The sequence below is a fragment of the Rhinoraja longicauda genome, chromosome 22, assembly GCF_053455715.1.
Source record: "Rhinoraja longicauda isolate Sanriku21f chromosome 22, sRhiLon1.1, whole genome shotgun sequence".
NCBI lineage: Eukaryota > Metazoa > Chordata > Chondrichthyes > Rajiformes > Arhynchobatidae > Rhinoraja > Rhinoraja longicauda.
The window spans coordinates 37632426-37644854 of NC_135974.1; the positions used below are offsets into that span (position 1 = coordinate 37632426).

At 44.6% G+C, this 12429-nt stretch overlaps 1 protein-coding gene across 2 annotated transcripts in view; it reads right to left on the minus strand.

Annotated features, from left to right (window-relative positions):
* Positions 1-12429, minus strand: part of l3mbtl1 (L3MBTL histone methyl-lysine binding protein 1) — a 46570-nt gene that overhangs the window by 23707 nt on the left and 10434 nt on the right. For both annotated transcript variants that reach the window (XM_078419182.1, XM_078419181.1), the window contains exons 6-9: positions 9674-9821; positions 8735-8849; positions 3420-3514; positions 1160-1282 (exon numbers count right to left, since the gene is read on the minus strand). In XM_078419182.1, the coding sequence (XP_078275308.1) occupies positions 1160-1282; positions 3420-3514; positions 8735-8849; positions 9674-9821 (481 nt within the window). The remainder of the gene's footprint in view (positions 1-1159; positions 1283-3419; positions 3515-8734; positions 8850-9673; positions 9822-12429) is intronic.

Consider the following 12429-nt stretch of genomic DNA (forward strand, 5'->3'; position numbering starts at 1 on the left):
CATATCAATACCCCACTCTACACTATCCCCATGTCAATACCCCACTCTACACTATCCCCATGTCAATACCCCACTCTACACTATCCCCATGTCAATACCCCACTCTACACTATCCCCATATCAATACCCCACTCTACACTATCCCCATGTCAATACCCCACTCTACACTATCCCCATGTCAATACCCCACTCTACACTATCCCCATGTCAATACCCCACTCTACACTATCCCCATGTCAATACCCCACTCTACACTATCCCCATGTCAATACCCCACTCTACACTATCCCCATGTCAATACCCCACTCTACACTATCCCCGTGTCCATACCCAACCCTCTGTTTATTGGAAGATAGATACAAAATGCTGGTAACTCAGCGGGACAGGCAGCATCATCTCTGGAGAGAATGGGTGACAATAGACAATAGGTGCAGGAGGAGGCCATTCGGCCCTTCGAGCCAGTACCGCCATTCAATGTGATCATGGCTGATCGTTCTCAATCAGTACCCTGTTCTTGCCTTCTCCCCATACCCCCTGGCGTTTCGGGTCGAGACCCTTCTTCATGTCAGGGGAGTGGGCGGGACAGCGATAGAATGTAGTCGGATAGTAAGACTGGTGGGAGAACTGGGAAGGGGAGGGGATGTAGAGAGAGGGAAAGCAAGGGCTATTTGAAGTTAGATAGACCTCTGTTTATTGGTCTGTTCCTGTCACACAATAGCTCTCTGTAAGACATTTATTTGCATCTGTCGCAAAGAATGCAACGTTCAAATATCAATGAGGTAGATGTGATTGGCAATACAGGCCGGATGTACAGTATTATGTTTGTTGCAGACAAATACCCCAGTCTGTCATTGCTTACAATTCCAGCGGGTCACAGCGGCTCATTGGCAGGATGCTGACGTACTGAACAAATGCAAACACTTCAAAGCTCAAAACAATTTACATATTTAAATATATATTTGTCCTGCATGGAATCTTTTTAGGAGATGATTATTTTTTTCTGCATTTTTGTTTCTTCACTTATTATAAGTTGAACATTTTATCAATGTTCCAGCTGCTTATCTCTGCCGGGGCATTAAATATAATGTAAGCTTCGCGTACCTCAAACACGATGAGCTCAAAGTACATGGACATTAAATGTAACATAAGCTTCGCGTACCTCAAACACGGTGAGCACAAAGTACATGGATGGGTGAGTGGGATCGATGCCCTCCAGCTTCATGCCGACTTTGAACACATTCTTATTCCGCGGGCACGACTGGAACTGTCCAAGGGAAGAAAACTGCGATCACATTATAACATAATGCAACTCATCACCATGACTGCAATTAATTGAAATATCCATAACCATCTTCATTAACCTATTCTCTGCTCTCAGCCTTTGTATATTTAACGATTATTCAGGGACATCATGAGCTGAAGTGCCACCCTGTGTGCTATAAACTTCAGCAGTACAGAATTGATTTTACACAAAGAACAAAACCACAATGATTGCAACTCATATTTGTCAAAATAACACTGGGATGTCAGAGATTCAGGGGCAGTCTATTTTGTTTTTAAAGCCATTTTTGTTCATTTTAAAAAAAAGTTATTACCCTAAGAATTCCTCAAAATGGAACTGCTGACAACATTGACAGTTTTTGTTCATGACTGATAAGGTAATAATGAACCCAGAAACATATGGTGTCCATTATAAATTGTTATACGCCATGGCATCAGTGGATAACAGCCACTGTTATCTGACCACAGCCTCGGTCTCTGGCACTACTGCAGTGTAATCACAGATATGCACTAGCAGCCAAAGATTTATATTTACACCTGAAATTTAGTCGCCTTTACACACCTCAGAAAATAATGAAATACAAACTGTGTCTAAAAAGAACATTAGTTATATTTAACATAGAACAGCACAGCACAGGGACAGGCCCATTGGCCTGCAATGTCTGCCAAACATGATGCTAAGTTAAACTGATTTCATCTGCCTGTACATGATTCAAATCCCTCTTGTAAAAGGCTCTGATTCACCACTATCATATCTGCCTTCACCACCGCCCCTGGCAGCACGTTCCAGGCACCCAGCGCCCTCTGTGTAAAACACTTGCCCACACATCTCCATTAAACTTTCCCCCTTTCACCTTATGCCCTCTAGTGCTGGATATTTCCAACTTGTGATAAAGGTTTAAACCAGCATCTGCAGTTCCTTCCTACATAAGGTTCCAACTGCCTAGGCTCTCTATTTCTTGTTGTTATGTAGTCAGTTGCTTGGGTTGATAATTATTCTTATTGCTGAGGTAAAGTAATCTCTATATCTAACCCCAAAATGAAAACATCATTGGCATGACACCCTCAAACCACTTTCATGCCTCCATCATTGGCACCAATGCAGTCTGAAGAAGGGTCTCGACCCGACTCGTCACCTATTCCTTCTCTCCACAGATGCTGCCTGTCCCGCTGAGTTACACCAGCATTCTGTGCCAACCTTCAGTTACCCACCAGATGAGTATATAATCTTCCTTGAGTAAAACTGTGGTTTCTACACGTGGAAACAAGGAACTGCAGATGCAGTTGCCACATAACAGGACAAATGTTGTGTTGGTTTTCACCATTCCTTCGTACCTGAACCAATGTCATTGGAAGGATCGGGCCATGGAACAGGTATTACCTGGACCTCCAGTGAGCAGAGGAGTATAACTGAATGTCAACAAGTGCTCATGACAAGGGCAAGGAAAGACCCCATTAGTACAAAGGACATAACAAACAACAGAGGGAGAAATAAAAGACCAAATGGTACACAATTAGACCCTCATCAAGAACTGACCCAAAATTCCTGCCAGTAAGACCGGGTGAATCAGAGTAACAGGCACCCAACTTAGACAAGTTCTAACCATGATCACTTGTACCAAGCCCAGCCACTGGAGATGCAGTCTAGTAGGACGTTGCCCTCACTCACAAGGTGTGGACAAACACGGAAGGTGCACTCATCTAGTTTTTCCAAATAGCACGGAACGAAATAGCTGTATTCTCACCCGAAACGTCACCTATCCATGCTCTCCACAGATGCTGCCTGACCCGCTGAGTTACTCCAGCACTCTGTGAAACGTCACCTATCCATGCTCTCCACAGATGCTGCCTGACCCGCTGAGTTACTCCAGCACTCTGTGAAACGTCACCTATCCATGCTCTCAACAGATGCTGCCTGACCCGCTGAGTTACTCCAGCACTCTGTGAAACGTCACCTATCCATGTTCTCCAGAGATGCTGCCTGACCCACTGAGTTACTCCAGCACTCTGTGAAACATCACCTATCCATGTTCTCCAGAGATGCTGCCTGACCAGCTGAGTTACTCCAGCATTTGGAGACATTTCTCTCAGATTTAGTATTTCAGAAAAGATAATAAAAGAAAACTGATGATTATTACCTCTCGGAAAAGTTTGATGGGAGCAGCAAGAGATTGTTCCTCTTCGAGGTATAAAGCCCACGCCGAGAGTTTATTCTTTCCAACCACAGAAGCAGCTGCAATAAAATAGATTATAATTATAATATTTTTAAAGTATGTAAATACTGCATATTCTTGCAGAATACCGAACTCACAACTAATCAGGGTGCTGAATTACATAGAAAACAGGTGCAGGAGGATGCCATTTGGCCCTTCGAGCCAGCACCGCTGAATTGGACATCTTTTGTTTAGCACCCTTTCTGTGCGGAGATCGGTTTTAACGTTAACTTTGTTTCAGCTAAAGAGCAAACTCGCTTTCTGCCACCAGGAACTAAGATTCTCTGATCTACCCTCCAAAACAGCCTGGAAAATGCCATTTAATACTATCAAGCATTACTCAAACAATGCACCTATTGCACAGAATCATTCAACAGAATAGTTTAAAAAACTACCAGGAAGAATATGCTAGCATAATAGCATAAAATACCACAAGGAATCGAGATTCAACGCCACTTTTCACCACATCTTCATAAGTGATAGTAGAATTAGGCTATTCGGCCCATCAAGTTTACTCCGCCATTCAATCATGTCTGATCTATCTCTCCCTCCTAACCCCATTCTCCTGCCTTCTCCTCATAACCTCTGACACCCGCACTAATCAAGGATCTATCCACTGACTTGGCCTCCAGGCTTCTTATGAGAATAGCTGGGACAATGCAGCGGGATAATTATGCTGCCATTTGCTCCTCAGCAGAAATGCTACAAAACCGTATCATCAGCAGGTCATGTTGCATCAAATCCCTGCTACAACCGGCGGGGCATGTGAGTGATTTCTCTCAAGCTTCATTAAAGAGTGTGCCTTCATGGTATTGCTGCCCCATGTGCACCTGTCCTCATTTGCAACGCCAGTAATGTACATCCAGAATACTTCTGACTCAGACACAAGGTACAGCCAAAGAGGATTGGGTTAACAAGGAATAATAATAGATCTCTTCACAAGCATGCTACATTAGTTATGTTGCCAATTTTAAATCTCATCACATTGGGAACTTGAGTGTGAGGTTCTGTTTCCACAGCCACTGTGACTTAGCAACTTGGTGTATCAATACTGTAGCACCAGCCCATAAAAGCCCTGCCTCTCCTGTGATCGTTGCAAGTTTCAAATCCCCCTCTTCTCAAAGTTCCATGACTTCATTGACCATCATCCAAGTCTTGAGCAAAAAAGGTTTGTCAATTATTGAGTGGAAGCAACCTGGGTTCTTACAGAGAAGGTTTAGAAAGTTGTAATGAAGTAAAAAGCAATTACTGCACTTCAAAGTACATCCCTAGTTGTCAGAAACTCAGCTATGTGCTAGATACTTTAGAAGTACAAATTTCTATTTTTTCTCTATAGCTCAAAATAATTTAACAAATTTGTAAACTAGCATAAACATCTAATATGCATGGGTAGACATGTATATGATCATGTATAATCAACATGATCTGCTAATGATATGGTTTTGGTGGCATTTCTGCAGCTCAGCAAATGACAGGACAATTATCACGTTGCTGTATTGTTACAGTTATCCTCATAAGACGTAGTGTAAGAAAATAACTGCAGATGCTGGTACGAATCAAAGGTATTTATTCAGAAAATGCTGGAGTAACTCAGCAGGTCAGGCAGCATCTCAGAAGAGAAGGAATGGGTGGCTTTTCGGTTCGAGACCCTTCTTCAGACTCATAAGATGTAGTATACTGAATGTGCTTAAAGTAAGTACGTTATTTACCCCTTTGTGTATGAGGGTAAATAAAGCTGTATTTACCCCCCAGCTCATAATAGAGATTTGTCTTTGTTCCACCACGTGTCAATCTCTGACCTCTCAGCTTAGAGTGGAAATGTTGGTGAGAGGAACATCCATCAGACTGAGGACAATGCGAGAGACCGAAGCACTGTATTAAACGGAGACTTATATACCCTGCAAATGATCAGCTGAAATACTTCACAGGACTTCTGCAGGCACAAACATGTCCTCAACTCAAAATATGAACTTGGTTTCTCTCTCTACAACTTTTTACACCCATTGTGTGGTTAGAACCGTGAACGTACTGCCAGAAGGGAAGGGCTGGTGGAGACCCCACTCCCAGATCATCCACAAAGTAACCGGACAAGAACCTGACTTGCCACAGCACGGGATGCAACAGGGGGAGAGCTGGGAGATGGGAGATGTGTGCCAGGGCCCGATGGTCAGTGTGAGTCACAGGACCTCTGATCCATGCTCTACCACTCATTGGGACGGTTCCATAAGCGATAGGAGCAGAACCAGGCCATTCGGCCCATCAAGTCGAATCCGACATTCAACCATGGCTGATCTATCTCTCCCTCCTAACCCCATTCCCCTGCTTTCTCCCCATAACCCCTGGAACCCGCACCGATGTAAAAGCCACTGCAGTAACATCACTGGGTAATGACTAAACCCAGGGGATAAATATTCCTGGGCGCTGTCTGGAAAGAACAGACAAGCTGGAGAAGGGAGTGGAGTGCCACTTTCTCTGCTATAACATGTGTGTCCACACTGAGAATTGGATATAACGTGATTGATGAGGAACAGAACACTATTGGTATTAGGTGGTCACATTGGTTATTATGGAATTTTGAATGGGGAGCTAGAAAGCCATTCAAAAGTAACTTCAGAAATTGACAAGCACGAAAAAATCCTGCCACGCCAAAAAAAACATTCCAGGGACAATCAAACAGTTTCCATGTTACCTTCCCACAGTAATCAGACTTTGGGATCAGTAACATGATTCTATACGTTTCAAGGTTATTGTGAAATAAGACAGGGCAGACCATGTCTTAAATGGGGGCAATGCCAAGTTGATGTCATTAGATCGTAAATTGCAAAGGTTGTTTGGAAAGGGCAGTAGGCAGAGAGGGTTTAGAAAATAAGATCCCAATGGTTGAGGCCAGCGTGTCCGTGGGAAGGTTGAGAGGGATGTGTCAATCACCAGGGATGCAGTGATACAGGAGCGCCGCTCCGACACCTCTGTAAACATAAAAACAAAATAAACAGTGGGGAGTTTAACAGTGGCCGCTCCAACACCAGTGACAGCTCTGGCACCTAAAAAATGAGCACTGCAACACTGCCAAACACACACCAATAGGACTAAATACACACAAAATGCTGATGTAACTCAACGGGACAGGCAGCAACTTTGGAAAGAAGGAATGGGATTGAGTCTGAAGAAGGGTCTCGCCCCGAAACGCCACCCATTCCTTCTCTCCAGAGATGCTGCCTGTCCCGCTGAGTTACTCCAGCATTTTGTGTCTATCTGCGGTGTAAACCAGCGTCTGCAGTTCCTTCCTACACAAATGGGACTAGCTTGGATAGGCAACTTGGGCAAGATGGTAAGTTGGACCGGTTTCCCTGCTGTATAGCTCTATAAATCTCAGAAAATTTATGGTAGAAAGAATCGGGGAACAAACAATCTTTGATGTCCTGTGTAACGAGGCAGGATTAATAAGTAAGCTCATTGTGTGGAGAAACGTCATCAAAATATGTTAGAATCAGAATAGCAGAGCAGAGGAAGGGCTGTACTGCCCACAATGTATACTAGTTACTTACATATTTATTGTACAATGTATTTACTTGGCTAGAGCTGTATATTTAGTTTGACAGAGGCGCAATGCAGTTGGAAAATGAAGCCAAATAAACCCATTGTCAACTACTTAACAGCCAAGTCATCTGTGGCAGAATGGGAAAATAAACAGAAGCTGATGGTCAATGGACAATAGGTGCAGGAGTAGGCCATTCAGCCCTACGAGCCAGCACCGCCATTCAATGCGATCATGGCTGATCACTCTCAATCAGTACCCTGTTCCTGCCTTCTCCCCATACCCCCTCACTCCGCTATCCTTAAGAGCTCTATCCAGCTCTCTCTTGAAAGCATCCAACAAACTGGCCTCCACTGCCTTCTGAGGCAGAGAATTCCACACCTTCACCACTCTCTGACTGAAAAAGTTCTTCCTCATCTCCGTTCTAAATGGCCTACCCCTTATTCTTAAACTGTGGCCCCTTGTTCTGTACTCCCCCAACATTGGGAACATGTTTCCTGCCTCTAATGTGTCCAATCCCCTAATTATCTTATATGTTTCAATAAGATCCCCCCTCATCCTTCTAAATTCCAGTGTATACAAGCCCAATCGCTCCAGCCTTTCAACATACGACAGTCCCGCCATTCCGGGAATTAACCTAGTGAACCTACGCTGCACGCCCTCCATAGCAAGAATATCCTTCCTCAAATTTGGAGACCAAAACTGCACACAGTACTCCAGGTGCGGTATCACCAGGGCCCGGTACAACTGTAGAAGGACCTCTTTGCTCCTATACTCAACTCCTCTTGTTATGAAGGCCAACATTCCATTGGCTTTCTTCACTGCCTGCTGTACCTGCATGCTTCCTTTCATTGACTGATGCACTAGGACACCCAGATCTCGTTGAACTCCCCCTCCTCCTAACTTGACACCATTCAGATAATAATCTGCCTTTCTATTCTTACTTCCAAAGTGAATAACCTCACACTTATCTACATTAAACTGCATCTGCCATGTATCCGCCCACTCACACAACCTGTCCAAGTCACCCTGCAGCCTTATTGCATCTTCCTCACAATTCACACTACCCCCCAGCTTAGTATCATCTGCAAATTTGCTAATGGTACTTTTAATCCCTTCGTCTAAGTCCTCTGTCCTCTGTCCGCTGAGTGTAGTCATCCTTCCCCATCCGCACACCACTTCCCCAGACACTCTGTGACAAGACCAACTCAAGGTCAACTTTCCTTCATGGGCACAGAGTGCTGGAGTAACTCAGCGGGTCAGGCAGCATCTGTGGAGAACATGGATAGGTGACGTTTCACAGAGTGCTGGAGTAACTCAGCGGGTCAGGTAGCATCTGTGGAGAACATGGATAGGTGGCATTTCACAGAGTGCTGGAGTAACTCAGCGGGTCAGGCAGCATCTGTGGAGAACATGGATAGGTGACATTTCACAGAGTGCTGGAATAACTCAGCGGGTTAGGCAGCATCTCTGGAGAACATGGACAGGTGACGTTTTGGATTGAGACCCTTCTGAAGAAGAGTCCCAACCTGAAATGTCACCTATCCATGTTCTCCACAGATGCTGCCTGACCCGCTGAGTTACTCCAGCACTTTGTGTCCATTTGTGTAAATCAGCATATGCAGTTCCTTGTTTCTAAACTTTCTTTCATGTTTCTTTGATTATTTTCTGTTATAAAATCACAGATGGAGAGGCTGGGACGTACTCTGTCCAGGGAAAGTGAGGTTGTGTTCATCCGCGTGATTCTGCCTGAAGTCAGTGTAACTGTTGTCATCCATCAAATGTTCCCGCACACTTGCAGAGTCTTTGTTTCTCTCCTCCTACAAAAGATTGTGATGAACCAGGAACAGACAGCGTTAGCAGTGTATTTAAGGCAGGCATCAATTACCAATGCGCTATACAAAAAGGGCCAGAGCAGATTTTATCTGCTAAGGAGACTCAGGTCGTTTGGAGTGCAGGGGCCACTCCTAAGGACCTTCTACAACACGGTGGTTGCATCGGCCATTTTCTATGGAGTGGTCTGCTGGAGCAGCAGCATCTCAGCAGCGGAGGGGAAGAGACTCGACAAGCTGGTCAGGAAGGCCAGCTCTGTCCTGGGTTGCCCCCTCGACTCAGTGCAGGTGGTGGGAGAGAGGAGGATGATGGCAAAGCTAACATCGCTGCTGGACAACGACTCCCACCCCATGCAGGACACTGTCACTACACTGAGTAGCTCCTTCAGTGACAGACTCCTTCACCCCAAGTGCGTGAAGGAGAGATATAGGAGGTCCTTCCTTCCCACTGCTGTGAGACTGCACAACCAGCACAGCACCCAGGAGATGAGTCAACAATAACAGTTAAGGAATACACAGTAAACTGATGACAATTTATCCTTGTCTTTACTTTTATTTATAATGATCTCTTGCTATCCACTTTGCTGCTGTAACTGTAAATTTCCCTGGTGTGGAACGAATAAAGGAACACATATTATATATTATTAGTCAATATTTGGTATTATTTCCCATTTTATTTAAGAGTTCAGGAATAGGTTTGGGCTCATTCTCACGTGTACTGAGGTACAGTAAAAAGCTTTGTCCAAACAGATCAGTAGAACGCTGGACTGTTTCAGACCGTGCCGGTGAGGTTTTGCAAACTGTAAACGTACCGCCTGCTCCAGTTCGGTCGATTCGTAACCGTATTCCTCATTGGATTCTGAGCTGGGGCTCAGGCAGACTTTCCTCTTCCTTTTCTTCACCCGTTTCAGTATGGCCCCCGCACTCCACTTCACTGCTGCACTCCCCATCCGCAGGGACCTGTTTGTCAGCAGAAAGATCATTGCATTTCATTACATTTTAGAACTGAATATTTGATGCAAGTGTGCCTCAACCACAGATGGGTGTACAAATCAGGAAATTGGACGTGGAGGACAGATTGCCTTTCGAATTTTATATCCACCGAAATGAATGGACAAACAATGGATAAATACATTTCACCAGTAAAAAAAAGAGATACAGCACAAAGTGTAACAAAGAGTATAAAATGTCTTCATTTTCCTTAATAAAACTGATTGATTTCTGGAACACCGAACAGATTCATGCACATAAGTTCGAGTTTCACTCAGCACTGCACAGCATCAAGGTGGTGTTTCCTGGAAATCTAACCCCCACAAAATAATCCCACAAATATCAGTCAGACGGTCAATCATTAAATCAGCTTCCAGTTATAACGGCAGCAAGAGAATCCTCTGAGCCTCTGAATCTTCAGTCGGGGCATTGAGTATCAGAGTTAGGAAGTTACCTTGGAGCTTAATAAACCCTTTTTCATAAGGTCATAAGGAATAGGAGTAGAATTAGGCCATTCGGCCCATCAAGTCTACTCCGCCATTCAATCATGGCTGATCTACCTCTCCCTCCTAACCACATTCTCCTGCCTTCTCCCCATAACCTCTGACACCTGTACTAATCAAGAATCTATCCATCTCTGCCTTAAAAATGTCCACTTTTCGGGCTGCATTTGGAGTATTGTGTGCACTTCTGGTCACTCCATTACAGCAAGGTCGTGGAAGCTTTGTGCAGGGTGCAGTAGTTTACTAGAACGCTACCGGAATTCAAGGGTATCAGGGCGGCAAGGTGATGCAGCGGTAGAGCTACTGCCTTGCAGCACCAGTGACCAGGGTTCCATCCTGACTGCGGGTGCTGTCTGTACAGAGTTTGTACGTTCTTCCCGTGACCTGCGTGGGTTTTCTCCCACATTCCAAAGACAAAGACATAAGTTAATCGGCTTGGTGTAAATGTAAAAGTTGTCTCTAGTGTATGTAGGGTAGTGTTAATGTGCGGAGAGTGCTGGTTGGTGCGGACTCGGTGGGCCGAAGGGCCTGTTTCCGCACTGTGTCTCTAAACTAAACTATAAAGAAAGATTGGAGAGCATTGGATTGTTTCCACAGGAGCATCGGAGGTGGAAGAGAGACCTGACAAAGGTTTATAAAATTATGAGAGGCATCGAGAGAGTAGACTATCAGAATCTGTTTCTCAGGGTGGAAATGGCAAAGACTGGAGGGCATTGCTTTAAGGTGAGAGGGGCAAGCTTGCTACAGGTGGGTGTCTGCAGCACATTGCCAGAGATGTCGGTGAAGACAGATATGATGGTGACATTTAGGAGGTGTAGGAGGGATATGGATCATGGGAACCAGAGGAGATTAGTTGAACTTGACATCATATTGGGCACAGACACTGTGGGCTGAAGGGCCTGTTTCTGTGCTGTGCTGTACTGTTGTATGTTCTATCTTCCATGGATCAGTTCCTGTGGTCTGGAGGGTAGCCAATGTAAATCCAATTTTTATGAAAGGAGGGAGCGAGAAAACGGGGAATTATAGATCAGTTAGCCTGACATCAGTGGTGGAGAAGATGCTGGAGTCGATTATTAAAGATGTTACAGCAGCGCATTTGGAAAGCAGTGACAGGATCGGTCAAAGTCAGCATGGATTTATGAAGGGGAAATCATGCTTGACTAATCTTCTGGAATTTTTTGAGGATGTAACAAATAGAATGGATAAGGGAGAGCCAGTGGATGTGGTGTATCTGGACTTTCAAAAAGCATTTGACAAGGTCCCACACAAGAGATTAGTGTGCAAAATTAGAGCACATGGTATTGGGATTAGGGTATTGACACGGATAGCGAACTGGTTCACTATCCATGGAGGCCAATTCACTGGATGTTTTCCAGAGTTAGACTTAGCTCTTAGGGCAAAAGGAACCAAGGGATATGGGGAAAAAAACAGGAACAGGGTACAGATTTTAGATGATCAGCTGTGATCATATTGAATGGGAGTGCTGGCTCGAAGGGTCGAATGGCCTTCTCCTGCACCTATGTTTCTACGTTTCTATGATTAGTGCCGTGGAATTTTCTTTCCTCCAATGGGACTTTGGTTGCGAGTCCAAATGCTGATGTCGTCGGGGTTGCCATGGTTACTGCCGCATTCATTGATACAGCATCTGCACTGCAAGTGTACGAGCCGTTTGATTTATTTATCCGTTTCCAGCAGCTTGCTGCAAATCCTGAATGCCTGCGCTCTGATCCCAGTGCAAAACCCGCCGGGCTGCACACACCGTCTAGTAACACGTCCATTGCAGGAGCTGCTAAACATCTTCCCAATTAACCAGGTTTTACATTTGGATATTGTTATTGTGTGACCATGCCTCAAGATATGGCTTCTACATCATTATGTTTTGAGATTAACCATGAACCAAACCAGTGGTAGACAAATCTGCAGTTTAGGGAATATCTCGGAGCAACGGGAGAATAAATCAAGCAGGTGTTTTTGAAAAGTATTATGCTCTAATTGCACAGGATAGATGGTGTCAAGGACGCAGGGTCTTTTTGGCAACAATCTGCAATTTCAAGAGTACTTGGCTAATCTCAGAA